This window comes from Heliconius melpomene, chromosome 14, assembly GCF_056956725.1.
Source record: "Heliconius melpomene rosina isolate 202511_hmr_F chromosome 14, ASM5695672v1, whole genome shotgun sequence".
In the NCBI taxonomy this organism is placed as follows: domain Eukaryota; kingdom Metazoa; phylum Arthropoda; class Insecta; order Lepidoptera; family Nymphalidae; genus Heliconius; species Heliconius melpomene.
This window is the reverse complement of record NC_140402.1, coordinates 4992133-5012619: the sequence shown is the minus strand read 5'-3', so window position 1 is coordinate 5012619 and position 20487 is coordinate 4992133. Positions and strand designations below refer to the sequence as shown.

At 31.7% G+C, this 20487-nt stretch overlaps 1 protein-coding gene across 1 annotated transcript in view; it reads right to left on the bottom strand.

The window, feature by feature from the left end:
* The window catches only part of LOC146532077 (ADAMTS-like protein 4), a 106147-nt gene that overhangs the window by 43543 nt on the left and 42117 nt on the right, over positions 1-20487 (bottom strand). Inside the window, exons 3-7 of the mRNA XM_085197338.1 lie at positions 10738-10807; positions 9160-9296; positions 3819-3948; positions 3487-3589; positions 2918-3048 (exon numbers count right to left, since the gene is read on the bottom strand). Of these exons, the coding sequence (XP_085053464.1) occupies positions 2918-3048; positions 3487-3589; positions 3819-3948; positions 9160-9296; positions 10738-10807 (571 nt within the window). The remainder of the gene's footprint in view (positions 1-2917; positions 3049-3486; positions 3590-3818; positions 3949-9159; positions 9297-10737; positions 10808-20487) is intronic.

Here is a 20487-nt window from a genome sequence, read left to right as displayed (position 1 = left end):
CATTACATATGTAGCATGGTAGGCTAGCCTAGTGTTAAGACACTTCGCTCTCCACTTTCCGTCAATTTCCTTCTAACAGCAAAATTAAATTTAAATAGAAAAACATGGGAAAGTATATAAAATTATTAAAAAGTCATCGCACTATTTACATTAAGTAGGTGGTTAGCAAAACCATGACTACTCGAGAGAGTAGAATATTCTACAAATGACGTAAACCACTAAAGGAAAACCCGTAAATATCTTGCTCGTAGCAACTTTTATGGGTGATGTCAGAAAACTATAAGTATACTTAAATCATGATTAAAATTAATAACAATGTAATATACAATGTAACCTAGTAGTGTCGCAGTGGATAAGCGTGTGACTGTAAACGCGACAGAGTGCGGGTTCGATTTTCTCTCGAGGAAATGAAATATTTATTTTTTTGTGTTCCTCGCTCTGGCGTCTAGGCAAAGCGCGGCGTTAAGTTCCGCTTTTCAATACGCAATACCTCCAGAACACGGCGGAAAGTATGTCTTAAAACTAGCCTACACCCTGCCTAAATTGCTACATGCTGAAAAAAGAATATGATATAAGAAAATTCTCTTCCATGTAAGAAAATTCTCAATACATTTCTTGTACTCAGGAAAGTAGATAGTCAGCATAAAAAATTAAAATATCTAGAAAATATTGCAATATCTTGTATTTGATACATTTTTCCATGTATTGTAAAAAGTGATTGAAGTGAAGTGATTTGAATTATACAAAAATATAGTAGATACAGTCAATTATTTATTAGATATAATTGAATATTAGGTTTTCATATTATTCAGAGAACACCAAGAGTGACCGTAAATACGACAGCTTGTGGGTTCGATTCCTTCTGAAGATTTTTTTCTCATTTTTAGAAATAGTCTGTGAAACTATCAGCAAAGTTGAGAACAAAAGTCTAAACCAAAAGCAGGATATATTTCAAGTTATCAATAGGATAAATTGTGGGTCTCACACGATGAATGGCTGCAGGCCACGTTTTGCTGTACAGGAACACAGACAGCCAGTCACGCCTAGCTTAGCAAATCAGATCTGAGGTTTTGAAAATTATTTAATGTTTTACTGTAGATAAGGAAACAAAAGGTATAACTTTTGTTTTGACGTTAGCAAGTGCACGAATCTCACGATATCTATTATGTAAAAATGAGGAAGAATAATTCGAATATTTATAATAGTACTCTAGCATAATTGTTTTATAGATACGTATTGATATAGATATGTATGTTTTTGGAAATCCGTTGCGCTACTATGATTTTAATAAACAAAAAAATATATGCGACGTTTCTAAATAACATAAGGAGAAAACACCAATTATTAGGTGTATTTCATAATTATCACCGAAAAACGTAAACAAAAAAAATGAAAATATAACAAAAACATAGAAGATAGATATATAATAAATGGAGAAAAATATAAGATAAGTTTTTAAAAATGACTAAGCACATTTTTGTAGTCTTTTTTTCTTTTTTTAACGCTGTATCTCGCACATATGTAGTAGGGTAGGCAGAGAGATCCTGGGAGAACTTCGTGTTAAGACATACCGTTCCCATTAGGACAATTCCGTTCCCCACTTTTCGAATTTTGAATGTTACCAGAACAAAGTCAAGAGAATATTCCATTTAGTGTGGAGTGAACTCACAACCTTCGCGTTTACTATTGTACGCTTACGCCCATGCACCAAACGCTTTAAGTCTACTTTTACAATGTTTTTTATTTATTTTTCAAATATTTTTTAATATAATATAAACATAACTTTGCTAAATTAATATTTTTTCAAAGTTAGGGGTTTAGGGGTTTTACCAATATGTCGGTAAAATTAACACCTATTGCCAACAAAGTTGAAAATTCTTCTTAAGTGATGGAAAGCAGAAAATTATACTTATCAAGTAATTATATAATTTCCATATCAAATTCGAAAAGGATGTCATTTAATAATTATTAGTCATTTAGTGTTAACGTAAAGCCGTCTGGAAAGTCGCAGTTAGATTATAGTTAGATAGAATCATCATAATTTATGCAAATAGTACCTAGTCTCTATAGAATATACCTTTAAAAAGACGACCACGACCGCTCTGTCAAGAGCGAAACGACTAAGAAGAAGAAGAAATCTATAGAAAATAGATGATAATAATACGAATATGCAAAACATTAAATGAATCCTTTACTTACAATGTAAATATGAATATTAATCTCAAGTACATTTTAGTATTTTATGTTTAGTATATTTGTATAACTGTAATTTCTTATGTTATGAGAAATATTGTATGTTTTACTCATATTATAACAAAAAATGTATGTCATAATTTACCTTCAATTAAGTGAATTCAAAACGTAAAAAACTGATTTTATTTAATATTGATTTATCGAAATATTTTTTTTTTATTTTTATTAAAAACTGAAAAGAGAAATGTAAAACAGTCACATTCTTAAATTTATTATTATTGTCGTTAATAATAATACTATTAATAATAATATACTTAAATACTCTACACACATAACTTTTAGATATTATAAACAGGGCGACAAAGCTTTCGTATATTTAAAAAGTAATCTTGCCAGTCGCCACTAGATGGCGCTGATTTTAATACTAAAAAAAACTATACAAACTATATTAACTACATACATATATTACTTACCTACTTTACTTATAATTAGGAATAATAATTATAATCCTTTAAGAGACCATTGTAGGACACAGGCACAGTAATGGTTGGACGTTCCATTATCACTCATTTTTTGATAGTTTTATTTTCTCATTCTAGTAACAGTCAGTTAATTAGATCTGCAACTTTGGGAAGTGAGAAACGAAGTGTTTTATAATTAGGTTCTCTCTGTCGTTATAAAGTGGGATACCTATACCATGAAGCTATAAAAATATGGCACTTACCTTACAAGAACCTTGCACACATATAGCTCGGAAGCCTGGTTTCGTGCACGTGGTGCCGTCAGCTACCAGCGCCAGTGATGCATAGAACTGCTGCCCACGAGGTCGACAGTTGAGGATGCACGGGGCGTTCCCTGAACAAAGAAAAATGTATTCAAGGTTAAAGAAGGTAATAATGAGATACATTAAGAAAATACAAAGTATATAATATATGATATTTTAGTATATGTATGCGAAAATAGACTTTTTAATTTAATTTATGACTTTTAAATATATATATTTTTATTAAACAGTGTTAAGGACATAGTACACATGTAGTAACCAATCTTAATTGAGAGTAATTAAGTAGTTAAAATACTTCAGAATCCATTTTAATTCTATATTATAATTACTTTCCGGTCTCATTTTAATTAAAATTTAGTAGTATATTTCTCCAGTCGTCGCTCTGCCTGTGCTATTATTCCTCGCCTATTCCTTCATTTTAAAAACTAAAAAGAACCAGCTAGTTTTTTTCCAATACTAATATTATTAATATAAAATCTAATATAAATATTAAATATGTTTATTCTTACCATCAACGTATGGCACCCAAGTATAGAACCTCCCGCGAAACGGCCTGCGGTCGTACATCGCGCACTGCTCCTCTCGTGAGTCTCGCATCACACCAGGACAGGGCTATATAAAAGAAAATATTTTATTTGATTTTATTATTTATTGCTTACTTTCAATTTCTTATATTGCTTTAATTAATTTTCATTATCAATATTTATTAATTTAATAATGCTGATAAAATGGAATTAGATGCATTACGTAAAATGTAGTAAAGGTTTATCTCATTTTCTTTTTCTCATTTACCTACTTTTCTATAATAAATAAGAAGAACAAAGATTAAAAATATATTTACCGAAGTATTGCATTCGTGGTACCGCCTGGCGAGTCCAGGACAGTCTGGCACGCTGACGTTGGTGTTGCGAGTCTTACGGATGCGGTCTGTACTTCTTACGAGCTTCCTCCTTTTTCTGCTGCGGCGCCATCTGGAAGTAACCACGGATTTGTTAAACGAATGTCAAAGTCATATAGATCTGTTGTACCGAGTGGTCCTGAAGATAATATATAGAAGATATAGCAAGGTTGAGGGTAGCTACTTCGCTCCCCTCATTCCACTCATCTCGATCCCTACATTGTGTGTGGAGTGGCGGAACTTAGCGCTGCACTTTGTCTTATTGTCAGAGAGATAAATGAAATGGGAAAAAACTAAAGAATTCACAGAGTCCAGTGGCTTGGATAACCCATTCTTCGGATAAAATATATGTATATTATTTGTATGTTCAATTTCACCTGATAGTCAGTTTTCTATTGGCTTCTTCAAAAAGATACATAAATTATAATAGATATAGGGATCAGAAGAGTCTTAATGAGAACGGAGTGTTTTAACACTACAATCCCAGGTTCCCTCTGCCTATGTGCAGGATAAAGCGTGAAACTAAAAAAAAAATATATAAAATTAATCACACGTTACATAATTAAAGAATTGTTGAAACTATCGATCGTCATTATTCGTAACGTTAAGTACGAGTCACGGTCGTCGTTCAGTCGAAATTTTAATTTAAATTATTCTCGAGCACCCTTATAAGGTACAAACGTATGTTAATGAACGAAACATTACATATGGAAATGGATCCCTTGAGTACAGACGCCGTCATAAATGGTTTTAATGTATTTTTTTTAATAGATAAGTACTATTTCTTTATTTTTTTTCAGCTTCACAGTGCATCCTGCATATAGCACAGTGCATCCTGCATATAGCGTTTTTATCAGAGCGAAGTGAAAATATTAAATATTTCACATCCGTCGGGAGTGGGAATGGGAGTCGAACCCACAAGCTGTCGTGTTTACAGTCACACACTTGTGCCTTTGCGCTATGACTGGCCTCTATTATTAGTTTTTAAAAAACACCTTGTTAATCTAACCTAATAGTAAAATTAAAATAATCCCTCTTTTAATATGCTGGCATCGCCTTGGCACAGTTGACATTAATATTCTGAATATTTACATTTTTACCATTAAATTATTTACTATAAATTAAAATATAGTATACAAAGAATAATTTAGTAAATATTGCTCATAAGCATATTGGAACATAGACAATATAATAAAAGAATAGAAATGTTAATTATATATATGACATATAAATAAAAATAAAAATTAAATCGATTATAGAATCTAAAAAACCGCTCAAAAGAATTCTTGTATAAACCATTTTCTTCACCACAGTCCACTGGCTTCACATAAGAAACTTTAGTATTGTTTCAGTTCATCATCAGGCCGAGCATCAGCCGCGGCAGGGCGCCAACATTGTCTCGTAATTAATATTACTATTACGAAACTAATATCACTGGACGCCTACGGTAATTAGTTTGTACAATAGTACCATGTACCACACTGGTTATAGCTTTTAAGCGATTTCTTTTGTTTTTAGGGATTGTATAAGAAAAATAAGCAATATCACGTGTTTTAGACAAGGGGAACCTCTTGTTAAGATATTCCGTTGTCCACTAGAAAATATAGTGATGATTTAGTCTGTTCTTCTTTCTACCTAATGATGCATTTTAAGTAATGTGTTTCATTAAAATATTTTTCCAAAAATTTCCACGGAGTGGTAATTTGGTACCCAATCGGGACTATGGCCATAGTAACTAACATAACTAATATATTTGTTGGCAGAACTTCTGTAGAATGTAGCTTTCATACAAAACAAAAAAAAAGTAAATAGGACCAGTAGATCCAGAGATCTTAGCGGTTAAAGAAAGAAACAAACTCTTCTGCCTTATTATATTAGTATATATTAATTCTTAATATTTTTACTTTGTGTTCGATTAAATAAAAATTAAAGATAAAGTTGGCACTTTCAATGTACAAGAAAGGAAAAATTTATCAGTAAAAATTTTTTATATTGGATTCTATTGATTTCTAACAATTGACTATAGTTTTAAAACTAACAAAAACAAAGCTTAAGTTTACCCTCACGAATATATATAATTCAATATATCAAATAAAGGGATCAAAGGAACATCAAATGGTATTTGCGTGAATTCCATACCCATTATTCTATTCAAATGACGTACTCCCAACGCGTATGCTCGTTAAACAGCCATCAAGAGATTTGGAACTGGCCATTAAACCACGGTTAAACCACGGTTAAAGTAAATATCGTTGTTAAAATATATTGCAAGAATAGTTATTAACGACGATAGCCCAAATGTTTCACAAATATTATTGTTTTTATTGGTTTGTAATTTAATTTGTATTATTATTGGTAGTTACAATTGGATTTGATGAGTATTTGGATGGTTCATGTAATTTTTTAATTGTTTATTGATATCTATATTGCTTTACATAAGGTTTGTCGGTTAAGTAATTTAAAATAAATGTTTATTTACTATTTTATCTCCATATTTTTCACTTAATCTTAATATGCAAAAATATGAATCGAATGGGATTTGAACAAGCATTTCTTTATTTTAAGTATGTAAAAATGCTTGGTTTGCTTCGTAGTTTGTTTTCAGCTGCAAGATACATGCAGCAGAGGCAGAGAGATAGAGACTCTTGTGTTGAGACACTCCGCTATCTACTTTCTGCCGTATACAGGAATATTTCCTCAAGTGAGAACAGAGGAAATTAACTTCCCACTATTTACACTACCTAGATTTTCCAACACACTGACTCAGCGTAACCACTAATGATCCCACAATTCATATTCACATATAACATAAATTCTAAAACCGACAAACAATAAGATAACAATCGTACATTAGCGAATGGGCCCCCAAATTATTGTCCGTCAATCAAAAGAGCTGTCGATAATACTTGTACTTGTAATTTCATATAACTTGTAACGTCTTCCTACAATATTACCTTAATTTGGTATGTTGGTAAAAAGGGGGGCCAGGGTCACCATGTGTAGCCTTTGACTTGCAATGATTGGTTGTGATGGCGAAACCGCCTTAATGATTATAGGTTCCCAGATAAATGTGGGGAACTAGGCAACTGATGGTGTGGATGTGGAATCTCGGGCTTTGTTAGCCACGTGTTAAATTTTATTGTAGCGTTAAGGCGTTGATGATAAATATATAATATAGATTCTTTATTTTTTCTAGGCAGAGGGAATCTAATATTAATTAACACAATCCATTTCCGTTAATAAATTTTATTTTTATTAGAAAAATCTGCTTTACGCTGTATTCCGCACACAGTAGGGTAGGCAGAGATAACCTAGTGTTAAAACTCTCCGTTCCCCACGTTCGGCCGAATTCTGGAGGCTTTGCGTGTTAAATGGCGAAACTCAACGCCCTCTCACACAGTGAGCGGGATACAGCGTGACGCAAATATAAAAAAAAACTGAATAAAGTGTGAGAATAAGATAACAATGACACTAACATTCTCCACAGTTTTTTATGTTCAAAAGAAGACCAAATAGTAAATTATAAGATAATATTTTTATATTGTAGCGCGGGTGTAGGCGATAGCGGGTAAATTATGATATCAATGACACAAAGCCAAACGCCGTGAGTCGATCGTTCGACCCCTACTACGATTTTGTTGGAATATTTTGCTTAGTAATTGATGCTTTCTAGTATTACTTCATGGTTTCAATTTATGAATGAAAACGGCATCTCAAGATCGGTCTCAGAATTGAGATCGGATTATAAATACGGGGCGTATTAATGGTGAAGAATCAAGCATATTTTTAATATATATGTATGATAGCTTAAATCAAATAAAATTTATGTAAAAAATCATTAATATATTGTAGCTATTTTAGGTTTCCCTACAATTTCAAATACAAGAGAATATTTTTTAACAACTATTTTTAATAATTAATAAATAATTATTCTTAAGAACAGAATTTGCAATTAATAATAAATATGCCTTAAACGAAATTATCCAATTACTTAAATAAATGATTCGAATAACAAAAGTAGTAGTACCATTGCTAGTGTGGAAGGCTCTCCCGCGGTGGGCAGATCCTTTTGTGATTACGCCGTATCATTAGTTGTCATTGTAATCTATGATAAATGTCTCGATAGGGTTGCCTATGATGTTTTTTTAAATTTCTTTTTAAGAAAAGTAGGTAAAAATGTGTTTATAATTAAAATTTTTAATAATTAAAACTTAGTAATTTAAACATTTTTTTTTTAATATAATCAAAATAGTGCAGAGACACTCGCTGTCGTCGTCTTTGAAATCTGTCTCTCAACACACAATGGCGGATAACGGAAGTTTCTTGATGGAGAAATGAGTGTTTTAACACTAGGTCCTCAATTTCATTCTGCTTACCCTGCTATGTAAGTATGTAATGCTGCGGAATGCAGCGTAAAGCTTAAAAAGAGCATAAGCCCGCTAACTTCAAAATAGTCTAAAGATATCTACATATCTGCGTTAGATTTTAATTTGTTTTTAAACTGATGTATTAATAAAATGAGAAAGAAGCAAATAAATACTCTTTTTAGTATACATAAGACAAGAAAACAGAGTCAAAACTCTAATAATAAAACAATTAAATCTGTAGTTCACGAATAATAAAAAAATACCATTAATCTTCTTCACATTGACTTGTTTGTTTTCTCAAGTCAAACACGAATTTGGTTTTTAGAGTTATCGAACGCGAGATATATATTAATTTTATCTATATTTAGTATCTGTAAGGACGAGTGTTACAGATACTTAATATGTTGTTCGATTGTCAGATTAGATTTTTTAAAATTTATTATCTGTGGGATAAATTGTCACTTAATTACTATATAAGTGGAGTATTGTGGAGCTGATATTGATATACTGTGCATGCCGGAGGAAAAGGGGGATAAGTCGACTATAAATAAAAAATATATAATATTTAAGGTATAAATGTATAAATATAATAAGAAACACTAAAAAAAACGTTACATCTCAATATTTTTTTTTCAGCTTCACGCTTCACCCGCGCATAGTAGGGTAGACAATGGGAACCTAATGTAAAGACACATGTTCCCTTTTTTCCGCTGCATTCTGGAAGCATTGTGTGTTGAGTGGTGAAACTCAACGCCGCGCTTTGCCATGTAACCAGAGCAAAGAAGAAAAAAATACTCAATATTTAATTTCCTCGAGTGGGAATCAAACCCACATCTAATCGCATTTAGAGTCACGCACTTTTAGATACCTCTGCGCCAACTGACCTATATTTATAAACTAAAGTATTAACTTTTTACCTCGTAGGATCTCTAGGCAAGCAGTGCCTCTCTTGCACGGCCACGCCGCCGCCGCAGGTCCTCGAGCACGCGCCCCACGCGCCCCACGCGCTCCACGCGTACGTCGACACGTTCGTTCGTTGCGGCGTGTGAGGTAACTGAAATGTGCAATGTCTTTTGTTAATTCATGCTTTTTAATTAATTTAATTAACACTTTTGTTAGCTGTTTTGTTTGTATTCAAGTAGTGTTTCGTAATTGCCTTTTTGTTTATTACGAATAATACTTATTTCTAGCTAGCATATGTTTGCACCGTGTAATATTATTGATAGAGAGAAACTAGTCCTCCGTTCACTATTCTTTACGTTATTTTGTAACATTTTGCATATGTTTTGTTTTACACCTCGTATGAAAAAAGATGAGAAAAGGTGAAAGAGGTCTATAGAGACCTTTGAGCTGATAGAGCTAAAAAAATATACTTTTTATATATATTTTTTTTAAATCATTAACTATTTTCCAAATTAGATGCATATTAGGTAGTTCAAATTTGTTTAGATGGTTATACATTTTAAATATGAACAAACTTCCAAGTAAGATTTGAACTCACAACCACACCAAGTTACTAAACACAATATTATCTAAGAACACAAACAACCTTCTCTATTACACAATAACATACTTATAATACAAAGAGCTAGTCTCATCTAGTATAATAAGATATTTCTCAACGTCCGCTGAATTAAATTGGCTACCGACATAATAATTAATATAAAACTAACATACCAAAGGCCATGAAACCTACGTCCGTCCGTTTGTTTATAACTCTATACGAATCTATTGAGAACATTGATTGTTCATTGACATAAGTTAAATATTACGCTTAGCAAATCAACTGATATTAGGAAAAGAGGACACAAAGCGGACAAAGTAACGGGCCAACGAAGGGCAAGCGTTTCTCAATATAATTAATTTCAAATTTGGTCTTTGAATAAGTAAGTGATTTAAAAATACTATATGATTAAATTTGTTTTGACTGATGCCATGTGGGCATGTGGTTTTTAGAGAAATCATTATTTAATTTCTAATTGAATAGGGTAGAGTGGGTGTAAAGGTAAACAAAAAAAAATAAATTAAAAATGTTGCAATTTATTCTTTCTTTTGCATATTTATTTATTTTACAATAAAATAAAATAAAATAGAAACTAAACCAAAATAGTTTCTATTTTATTTTTTTTCAATTTTATTACCACAGTGTATTTTGTGTAAATTTATATGAGCTGTCATCATTTTTATTTTTAGAAGAGTTAATAGACTAAGAGGTCACGGGATTTTTTAACGATCATTCCTATGTATCATATACGAGTATATCATCTTAACTCTTATGGAACTATTGATGCCGTCCTGTGACGCGACGGTTATAGACCAGACGGATCCAGAATTCGGCGGGAAGTGGGAAACACTCCGTCTTAACACTATATTCCCTCTGCCTACCCTGCTATGTGCGGGATACAGCGTGGAGCTAATTATTAGTTCTAATTGTACATTTCCTGGTTCCCAAAAATGTCGTAAAAACAAGAGAAATTTAACATATAGATACTTACTGGCAAACCAACCTCTGTGCTTGTCGTTTGTGCGTATGTTAATGGTATTCTTGGCAACGCCGAGATAAATCTGAAACAATAACGCACTTTACAGATCTTGTTTGAAGTTACATACATTTGCAGTATTTCATACAATTTAAAATATATGAGTTTACTCAGCTTTCAAAATCGAGTAACTTGTACTAAATTTATTAGAAAATGAAAATGTATATGTGTTTAAGAGAGAGAAGCTAGTGATGCCTAAATTTGTTTATTTTGAAGGCATTAGGTACCTACCATTAGGCCGTCGTGGTTCAGTGACTCTAGTCACTTTAAAGGCAATCGTTGTCGGTTCGATTCCCATTCATATCATTCATTTAATATTTTCATTTTCTCGTTCTGGTAACAAGGCAAAGCACGGCGTTGAGTTCCACCACTCAACACGCAATGAATCGGAATTCGGCAGAAAGTGGAAAACAGAAGTATCGCCAGGTTCCCTCTGCTTTACAGTATTATGTGCGGGATACAGCGTGAAGTTAGTTTAGTTAGTTAGTTCAGAAACAATTAATATCGTTTTGAGGTCATCGTAGTGTAGTGTGATAGCTCGAAATGGAAATGTCCAATTGTAGGTTCAATTCCCAGTTATAATTTTCTATTTCTTGACACTAGGTTTTCTCTATCTACCCTACTAAAAAAAATAAATAAATAAAATTACATTTTAAACACAATAGTAAAATGAAATTGATATTCTAATAAAACATTAAACTAAAATACGCACCTTCTACTAAAAAAACCAAACAAACCATACAAATTACAAAACTAAATCGAGAAATCAAAACAAAGTCTTAGATAATAATCAAGATAGGCATTTAACTAAAATGAAAACATGTTTAATTGACCGATTGGTTAAACGTTTGTAAACTAATTGAATTCCGCATAGCATGGTGTAATGACAAGGATGCGTGGTGCTGCACCATCTGGACTGAATAGACCTAATTCACGCTTCCGATATGGCTATTTCTGATGGTAGTTGGGATTTTATATTTAAATCCCATTTTATTTTGATTTATTGAGGCCGTCATGGCGCAGTGGCACAAGGGTGTGACTGTAACGCGACGGTTCTGGGTTCGATCCCCACTCGAGGAAGTGAAATATTTATTTACGTTTATATTTTCATGTCTTCGTTCTGGTGTCGAGGCAATGCGCGGCGTTGAGTTCTGCCACTCAACACGCAGTCTCCATAATTCGGCAGAAAGTGGGGAACGGAGTGTTTTAACACTAGGTTCCCTCTGTCTACCCAGCTGTGTGCGGGATACAGCGTGAAGCTGATATTTATATATATGAAACTTATAATAATAATTAGTCTTGCCTAAATAAAGTGTATTGTATCTACTAAATTTATTATTTATATCTATAGAGGCTATTGGCGTAGGGACAGGTAGTGGTTCGATTCTCAGGAAATGAAATTTCATTTATATTTTCATTTCTTCATTCATTGCGCAACTCAACACGCAATAAAATTCCACACTTAGAAAAGAAAAATAGTTTTTTTAGCAACAAATAAAAATTTGAACGAAACAGGATATAAGCCTTAAATAAAAATATCCACATATCTAAAAAAGTTCCATCTAATCTATATCTTTTTTCTTTTACAAACCAGAAGAGAATGTCCTTTAATTAGCTCACACTCAAGCTTTGCTCCCGTCAATCAAACAAACTTGTTATTCGTTCGTTCGTTCGGGAGATACGGTGGGAGACACGACCAATATGTTAGTTAATTTTAGCATAAGGCAACGTTATTAGAGTTAAGCCGATGCATATGGTAATTGTAAACTGAACTTCCATCTCGAGGGTTAGTCATCTTCGTTGTTATATGAATATTTGTAGATTTGTAAGTTGAGGTATTTAATTATTAAAAAATGTATAAAGTAATCTGTTTAAAATAATTGAAATTAGCAAAGTTTAAAAATTTTGCTTAAAAGTTTTTTTTAAACTATGACATTCATATTTTTTTAAGCTATGGCTTCTTTTTATAGCTTTTAAGATTCTCTTATTTTTTTTTTTTTACCGTATAGCCTCTCTCGTGAGTTCTCCATTCAACGTGACACTGGCGAAGTGATAGAAGATATAAGGAGTATAGGCGCCATAATGGAAGAACAGAACAGAACAGAACAGAACATTCTCTATCCTAAATATTTGTTCCTAAATCTGTATTAATTTCATACAAAATAAGTTTGCCTGCAAATATTAGTTTCTCAACTTTTATAAATTATATTTTCGCTTGACTTACAATCCCGAAATTGATACAGAGCCTTCAGTAAGCGAGTCTGGTTTGGACTTAATTCACTTCTTTACATTAATATAATAACAGTTCATTCACATGTTATATATTATGTTAATCTATTTTCTACCAAATAAGTAGCTAAAATAAGCATGAAAGAACGTATTATTAGATACGCATATCCCAAAAATTACCATTTTGATAAAAGGAAATACCGAAAATTATCTAAATTATGTAAATAACTCTTAAAAATATAATAAAAAATGCGATAAACATTAGTATATGCATTTAACTCGAGGAAACTAAATATTTATTTAAATTTATATTTTCATTACTTTTGAGTGTGTGTTCGCCACTGAACACGCAATGCCTTCAGAATCCAACGGAAAATGGGAACCAATTATCTTAACACTAGGTTCCTTCTGCCTCCCCTGATGTGTGCGGGATACAACGTGAACCTAAAATAAATATATATTAATTGATATATATGGTTATGCAAATCCACATATATCAACAGGAATATTAAATCATTATTAACAAAGGTCTCAACAAATCCGTGTCAAACTACACATATAATAAAAACATTATGATTTCCGTCACAGCCGCGCGTGTTCTTTATATCGCCGATAGCAGCAGCTTTGAATACTAAACATGTGATAAGATCGCGAAGGGCTAGCTTAGGTTGGTGCTATAGTGAAATATAGTTTAGTTATAGCAAGGCTTTTCGTAGATATGAATCTGTAGTGCGTCAATTTGTGACTGTTTCCCTTGTTAAAATATGGAAATTTGTTTATTATATAGAATGAAGAGTATATATATTTTATATAGACCATATGTACATTATTTAATTTAAAAAAATTTAAACCAAAATTTATTTTTTAAAAATTTTGTGTTCATAAATAATAACACGACTTGGAAAAGAAATGCTCATTCCAGTCTATTTCAAAGGTATCATTCATATCAGAACCAATAATTAAGTGTCAATTTGTAAATAATCGATTTAATCAATAATTTTATAAATCGATATGAAATAGGCCCGCTTACTCTCATGTGCCGGTTGTTCTCAGCTCGTACATTCAAAAAATGAAGCATGTAATTTCTTATTTTCAATTATATTATTTGGATTTGTAATAGGTTTGTATTTTTTTTATAATATAAGATAAAACTAAAAAAGCACAATGTTTTAAGTAAGAATTAGGTAGTAAGCGAACCAATAAATGTGTTTTGCAGCCTTAAAATATTTTGTTTTAGTGGATAACAAACTTTATCAACAAAATGTCGTAGAGCTATGAATGAACGCAATAAATCTATTGATTCGAGTGATTTACTGATTACTGGAATGTATTGAGGTTACATTAGATCGATACATTTTAGTTTTTTTGAATAATCCAAATAACAGAATATAAATTAGATTGAAATTAACCCATATATCACCCTCCAGCTCGATGGACGAAGGTTGCTGGCTTCGACTGGATGCGGAAGGCGGAGGATCGGGAGCTTTGTCGCACCCTGGGAGAGGCCTATGTCCAACAGTGGACCTGAATAGGCTGGTTTGATTGACATATTACATTATAGTAAATTGTACATGTGTAACGAAGACATTTTAGACAAATTTAAAAAGTTATGGGTAATGGCGATAATTTTTTTTTGCTGTACTGGGAAACTAGTGATAAGACAGTCTGTTCCCATTAAGATACGATAAATACAGCCATTACAATAAGATATTAATACAGCCTCAAGTATCTATATACTTGAGAAAAAAAGGCTGTATTAATATATTTTTTAATATTAATGTTTTATTAATAATTTTTATTATCATTAAAATATTTCCCAAACATATTTTTATAGAAATTATATATAAAATAAAACATAAAATATAATAGTTACTGGAACTGCTCTTTCCATCGAGTGTAAGCCATGTTGACATTGGACACATTGAGATTGGGATCATGTTTACAACGACAGTATTTTTCAGTTAGCACTGGCATATTTAAAAATAGGTCGCCTAAAGTATTTAATATAGTACGATTTTTGTGTTTTATATAATGTTTATTTTAATAAATATAATTTATAATTCAGTTTAATTTTACTTATTAATAAATACCATGTCCGTAGTGTATATATTTTGAGCTTCACGCTATATCTTGCATCTATTAGGATAGGTAGAGTTAAGAGACTCTGTTCCCATTAAGACAATTCCTTTCTCCGCCGAATCCTAAGGGCATTACGTCTTGATTAGCAGAACTTAATGTCGCACCTTGCCTTGTTACCAGAGTATAAAAAATTAAAATATTAAATTTTACATTTCTAAGGTCTTTTTTGTCTTAAATGTAGGTTCGATTCCCACTCTCGACTTCGCATACTGTTTTTCTAATTAATTACCCATCTATTATTTATATCTATTATAAAGTTTCATAACTGATATTTATATATCACAAATCTATATACAAGAAACACTCTAATCAACATAATTTAATATTTTTAAAGCCACAAGCAACAGCTTACGACATTTTAATCCGAACAATCGTATCGTCCGCTCTAAATGATATTTCCTAAAGAATGTATAGCAAGCACTTCATGAAGTATTATGTAGCTCACATCATCAAGGAGTGTCGGCACCCGGCACTCGGCAGTCATGGGCGGGTGGTCGCTTGCGTCACTTGCCAAGTCGCCTTGCCGATAAATCACAGCTTCTGGATCGAAATGAGATCACGTTTAAATCGCAATCAATGATGGACAAATCGAATTTGACTCGGATTTATGTTTCTATGAAAACTAATTTCGATTTGGCGGAAGTGTTCATATTTATGGTAGTTTATTAGAAACAGTACTGTCTTATGTTGGGTTTGTTTATAATATTTTTATATAACATTTTATTGGAGGCCGTTGTGGTCCAGTGACAGAAAAGTGTGACTGATTTGTTTCGTTCCTGTAAGGAATGCGTTCAATGTCGACTTTTATGTCACGTGGCAATTTCAGTTTACTTATTTCAAAGTACAAGTTATAAATTTAATCTGTAATCTTCTGTTAAACAAGTTCTATTCTGTTCTGTTCTTCTGTTTCTGCAACTCAGGCCCAGTAGCACAGGCGTGTGACTGTAAACGCGAGAGTTGAGGGTTCGACTCCCAGTCGGAGGAATGAAAAAAAATATTAATAAATATTATTATTAATATGTTTATTTCTTCCCTCTTAACAAAAGGTTCCCTCTACTTACTTTGCTATAAGCGGGATGCAAAAAAATAATGTAAATTAAAGAAAACTTCAAAGCATTAATAACGTATGGACCTACCTAATGGTACTGTAATGGTTAATTCTATTAAACTAATATCAATAGAGTACTGTTTGATAATTTTTAGTAATACATGTTTAGTCTAGCGTAGTTTTGCTTTGATTAGTCTTCTGTGATTGACATTTTGTTTAAATTTTTTTTTACGGTGTAAAACAAGTAGGGACAAATATTAAAGTACTATAGGAACTTACAAAACTTATTGAAAATGTAAATATATCACATTTATGTATGTAAGATTAAATATCCAATATGACCTTCCAACGATTAGGTAGGAGGCTAATAATAACTCTTTGAATTTCAAACAAAAATTTTAATTTGATTGTTTTATTTATTATTCACAAATTCCTACACAAAAAGTAAAAGAATAAGACCTTTCCTGGTTGCCTTGCAAAGTAACAATTTTTTGAGATAAAATTTTCATTTAGCAGAAAAGTCGTATCACGGGTTGACTTGTCGCACCACCATCTTGAACAAAAAAAATAATAGAAACAGGTTTTATTCTTTTTCATTTTTTAAATTAATATTTCCGATTTAATGTCTTTAAATGTAGTGTAGAAAGCATCATCCTAATACTAATTACTTTGATGTATTTACCTATATTGCTGAAGAGCTAATCTCTCTAAAGTCTCTGCCTAACAGTCACAAAATATCATTTCTCCACGTCATTCCAATGACGACATAATAATAACACGGATTATATGTCTTAATTCTCCACCCTCTGTCTATTATATATTAGACATGCCCTTAATAGAAAGAAAGTTTAACCTTCATATCAGTTCAAAGGTAAATGCACTGCGATAGCAAGCGTTAAGTACCGTACATGATTCGTTCACGGTTATATAACTGGAATTTCTATTAATAGTACTAATTTAATACTAATTAGATACATTTTAGGATCAAAGTAAAAATGATGTAACTTAAATTTTAAAAATGTAATGTTTATACTTATATTTTTTGACCAGTAACTGCTTTGGGGCTTCGCCCGATTGAACTTTATTATTTATAGTGTTCTAATAACATTTATATATTTTTTTTGCAATTTGTAATAAAATAAATATTGACATATTTTTTTATTTGTGACCCAATTTAAATAAAAGGTACCATAAGTGTTAAAGAAAGTAAATAATGTAAACTTTAGTAACGAAATATAATAATGCAAATTGAATTAAAATCGGTGGAGCCATTTCTGAGATTAAAATGACAAACAGAAAAACTAGTAATAAAGCGACAATTTCTTTGTGTGTTACTAAAATTTTGATTTCATCCCAAAAATATATTAAGTTATAAATAAATTTAAATTACTGCTAAAAAAATAAGAAGGAATTCTTGCAATTGCAATCCCGTTTAACCAGCTCTAAAGATTACAAGTGTGATCCACATCTATAGTACAGGCATTCTAAATTCTTCATACGAATTATCTATATTTAAAGACGACAAAAAAACATGTCAAAAATATTTTTACAAAAATTATAATAAATAACAAAAAAAATCCAATTTGTATTCAGTAGACAATCTATTTAAAGAAAAAAAATAAATTAAATTAATGGCGAAAACCTTTTAAAACACTATATGAATTGTCTCTTATACATAATTTATGTCGATATTAAGCTGGAACAGACCATAAATTGTCGTAAATTATTTGTAAATGAATATAATGGTTTTTTAATTAAACGAGTTAATGATAAAATGGCGATGGTTATTTCATGTAAATTTGCAGTAGCTTCTGTAGTAAATCATTAATTTGTTTAAAAGGAGATAAGATCAACCCTTTGTGAGGAGCCATAAAACTAATTGGTGTAATTCGTCTCAATCGTTACCAAGATTGGGAGATGAGGTGGCGAGGCGTGTAACCGGTCATCAAGGTTCTGGTTTCCCTTCTTCAGATTAATGATAATAGATATTTGTTTAAGGAAAATAAGATATTTCATTTTATTATTGTTTCTAGTTTGATTTTATGTAATAATAAGTATTTTTAAAATGTTATTCCGCAGGAGAAAAAAAAATAAAAAAACGACAATAAATCTCTCTACATTATTTTGTTTTAAATACGTGCTTATTCTATCTACGTGTTGTCTAAAAGACATCAGACTCCTCTATTATAAACTATTCTTAACAGTAAGAATAGCTTATAATAAGTTTATAACTTGTCAGAACCGGTCAAGTGTGAGATAGACTCGTCCACCGAGAGTTCCGTATCAATTTCATGATTATACATAGATCAACTGGCACTGAAACTTATAAAAGTTGACAAACTTAATTTTGCAGATGTATGCTCCTACTCATGTTGTATGAAATAAGTATAAAAATAAGTTTATTATCTTTTTTTCTGTGATATATTATATTTATCCATTTATCGGATATTATAGGTTTTGATTACGTGGCAATTTTTTAACAAAATGCAGCAGAGGCGATGCATAAATGCTCGTACATTATGATTGCGTTGACTTTGAAATTATTATTTTTTCTGTGCTGCAAGGTCTACAGTCCTAGACTCTACCATGCAATCTTGAGATAAACGGGCTTGACAGGTAGACAGACATACAGACGAACAACGTCAAGGTCCTGCAAGGATTCTGTTTTTTTCTTATGAGATGGTTTTTCGATTGAGCAGTATGTTGTTGGCCATATGGGCCTCTACAGCGTCACCGGGCTTGGGGAGGCCGAGCTAGACGAGCTCTGACCTTGGCTTTCTTATGAAATACGGAACCCTAATTTTTAAGATCAACAAATAATAAACCTATTATCCTAAGTACTAGTTTTATTAGGTTATATTAACACTTAAAGTTTAACGCCAATGCATTTAAGACTAACATAATAATGCTTTAATACAGTCACATAATATGACATCAAGACATTCGTGACGCGAATACCGTGATGGGGACATCACCACTCCCATGGAATAATAACTGTAGGAAATCGGTTAGTTTGTACTTGCCATTGTCTTCGGTATTAATTGCTAAGAATATATTTTGGACGATCACTGAACATCTGTTCATTAATAAAAATCAGTGAACGTTAAATTAACTAGGGACATATTTTAAATTAGGACAGTCGTGATGCAGGGATACAAGTGTGTGAATGTAGTCACGACTGGTTATGGGTTCGATCCCCATCGATAAAATTAAAAAAATATTTTAATTTAAATTATTTTTTTTCGCTCTGGTGTCAAGGTAAAGCGCGGGGTTAAGTTCCGCCAGTCAACACGCAGTGCCTCCGGAATTCAGCGGACAATGCGGAAATAACTTTCTTAATACACGGTTCCCTCTGCCTACCCTGCTGGGTGCGGGATACAGCGTGAAGCTGATTGTTTAATATATTTTTATTCAATAGAATTACCTACTGTCATTTGCTTTTTTAAACGTTGCGAAATATTTTAACTGCAATAGCTAATTTGGTAGAGAAAAGTTATAACTAAAAAAAAATATTGCTTTATAGGTTGAATAGTACGCGACGGATGTGGGTTCGATACCCATTCGGGGGAAGGAATCATTTAAGGTAAAACCTCCCAAGATATAAAGACAAGTAGTTAAATTGGCAGCCTCACGCTCAATAGCTTAAAGCTTTGACTCCTTAACGAATTCTTCTTAACACTTATAATTCTGTTTTACCGAGGTAACAATTTATCCGTTACGTAACATTCCAAAGTAACAAGCCTTTGCTAGTATGTTAGATACATAACGACATTAAGCAGAAAGAGCTAAATAAGCGAAAATGCCTTTAGCTTAAAAAAAATATAAAATATTTTTAAATTTATACAATATTTTTTATATCTGGAATTATGGTAGTAGTTAGCACAGAAAACTTAACTCTCTCCAAGCAAAAATTATATGTGTAATTTTACTCAAAAATATAAAAAAAAGAAATTCTATGATCAAATTCTTAATTAGACATGACCTAAGTTTTTATTTCAAATTTGATTTGATATTTTCCTCCAATTTTTTCTCTTTTTTGTGTAATTGGTCCAATTACGCCGATTTTTATAGAAATAATATTTATTAAAAATAATATTAGTTATTTTAAAAATAAAATTTTGCGACAGCGTAAAAAACGCAAAAAACTGCACAACAAACAATTTACTTTTCTACATCCGTCTAACGTTATTCATTTATTATTTCCGAAACATTAAGTCTTCCTATTGCATTTAATTTCAATTATAATTTAATATTTAAAATCCACTCCCGAGTCTACATGATTACAGACT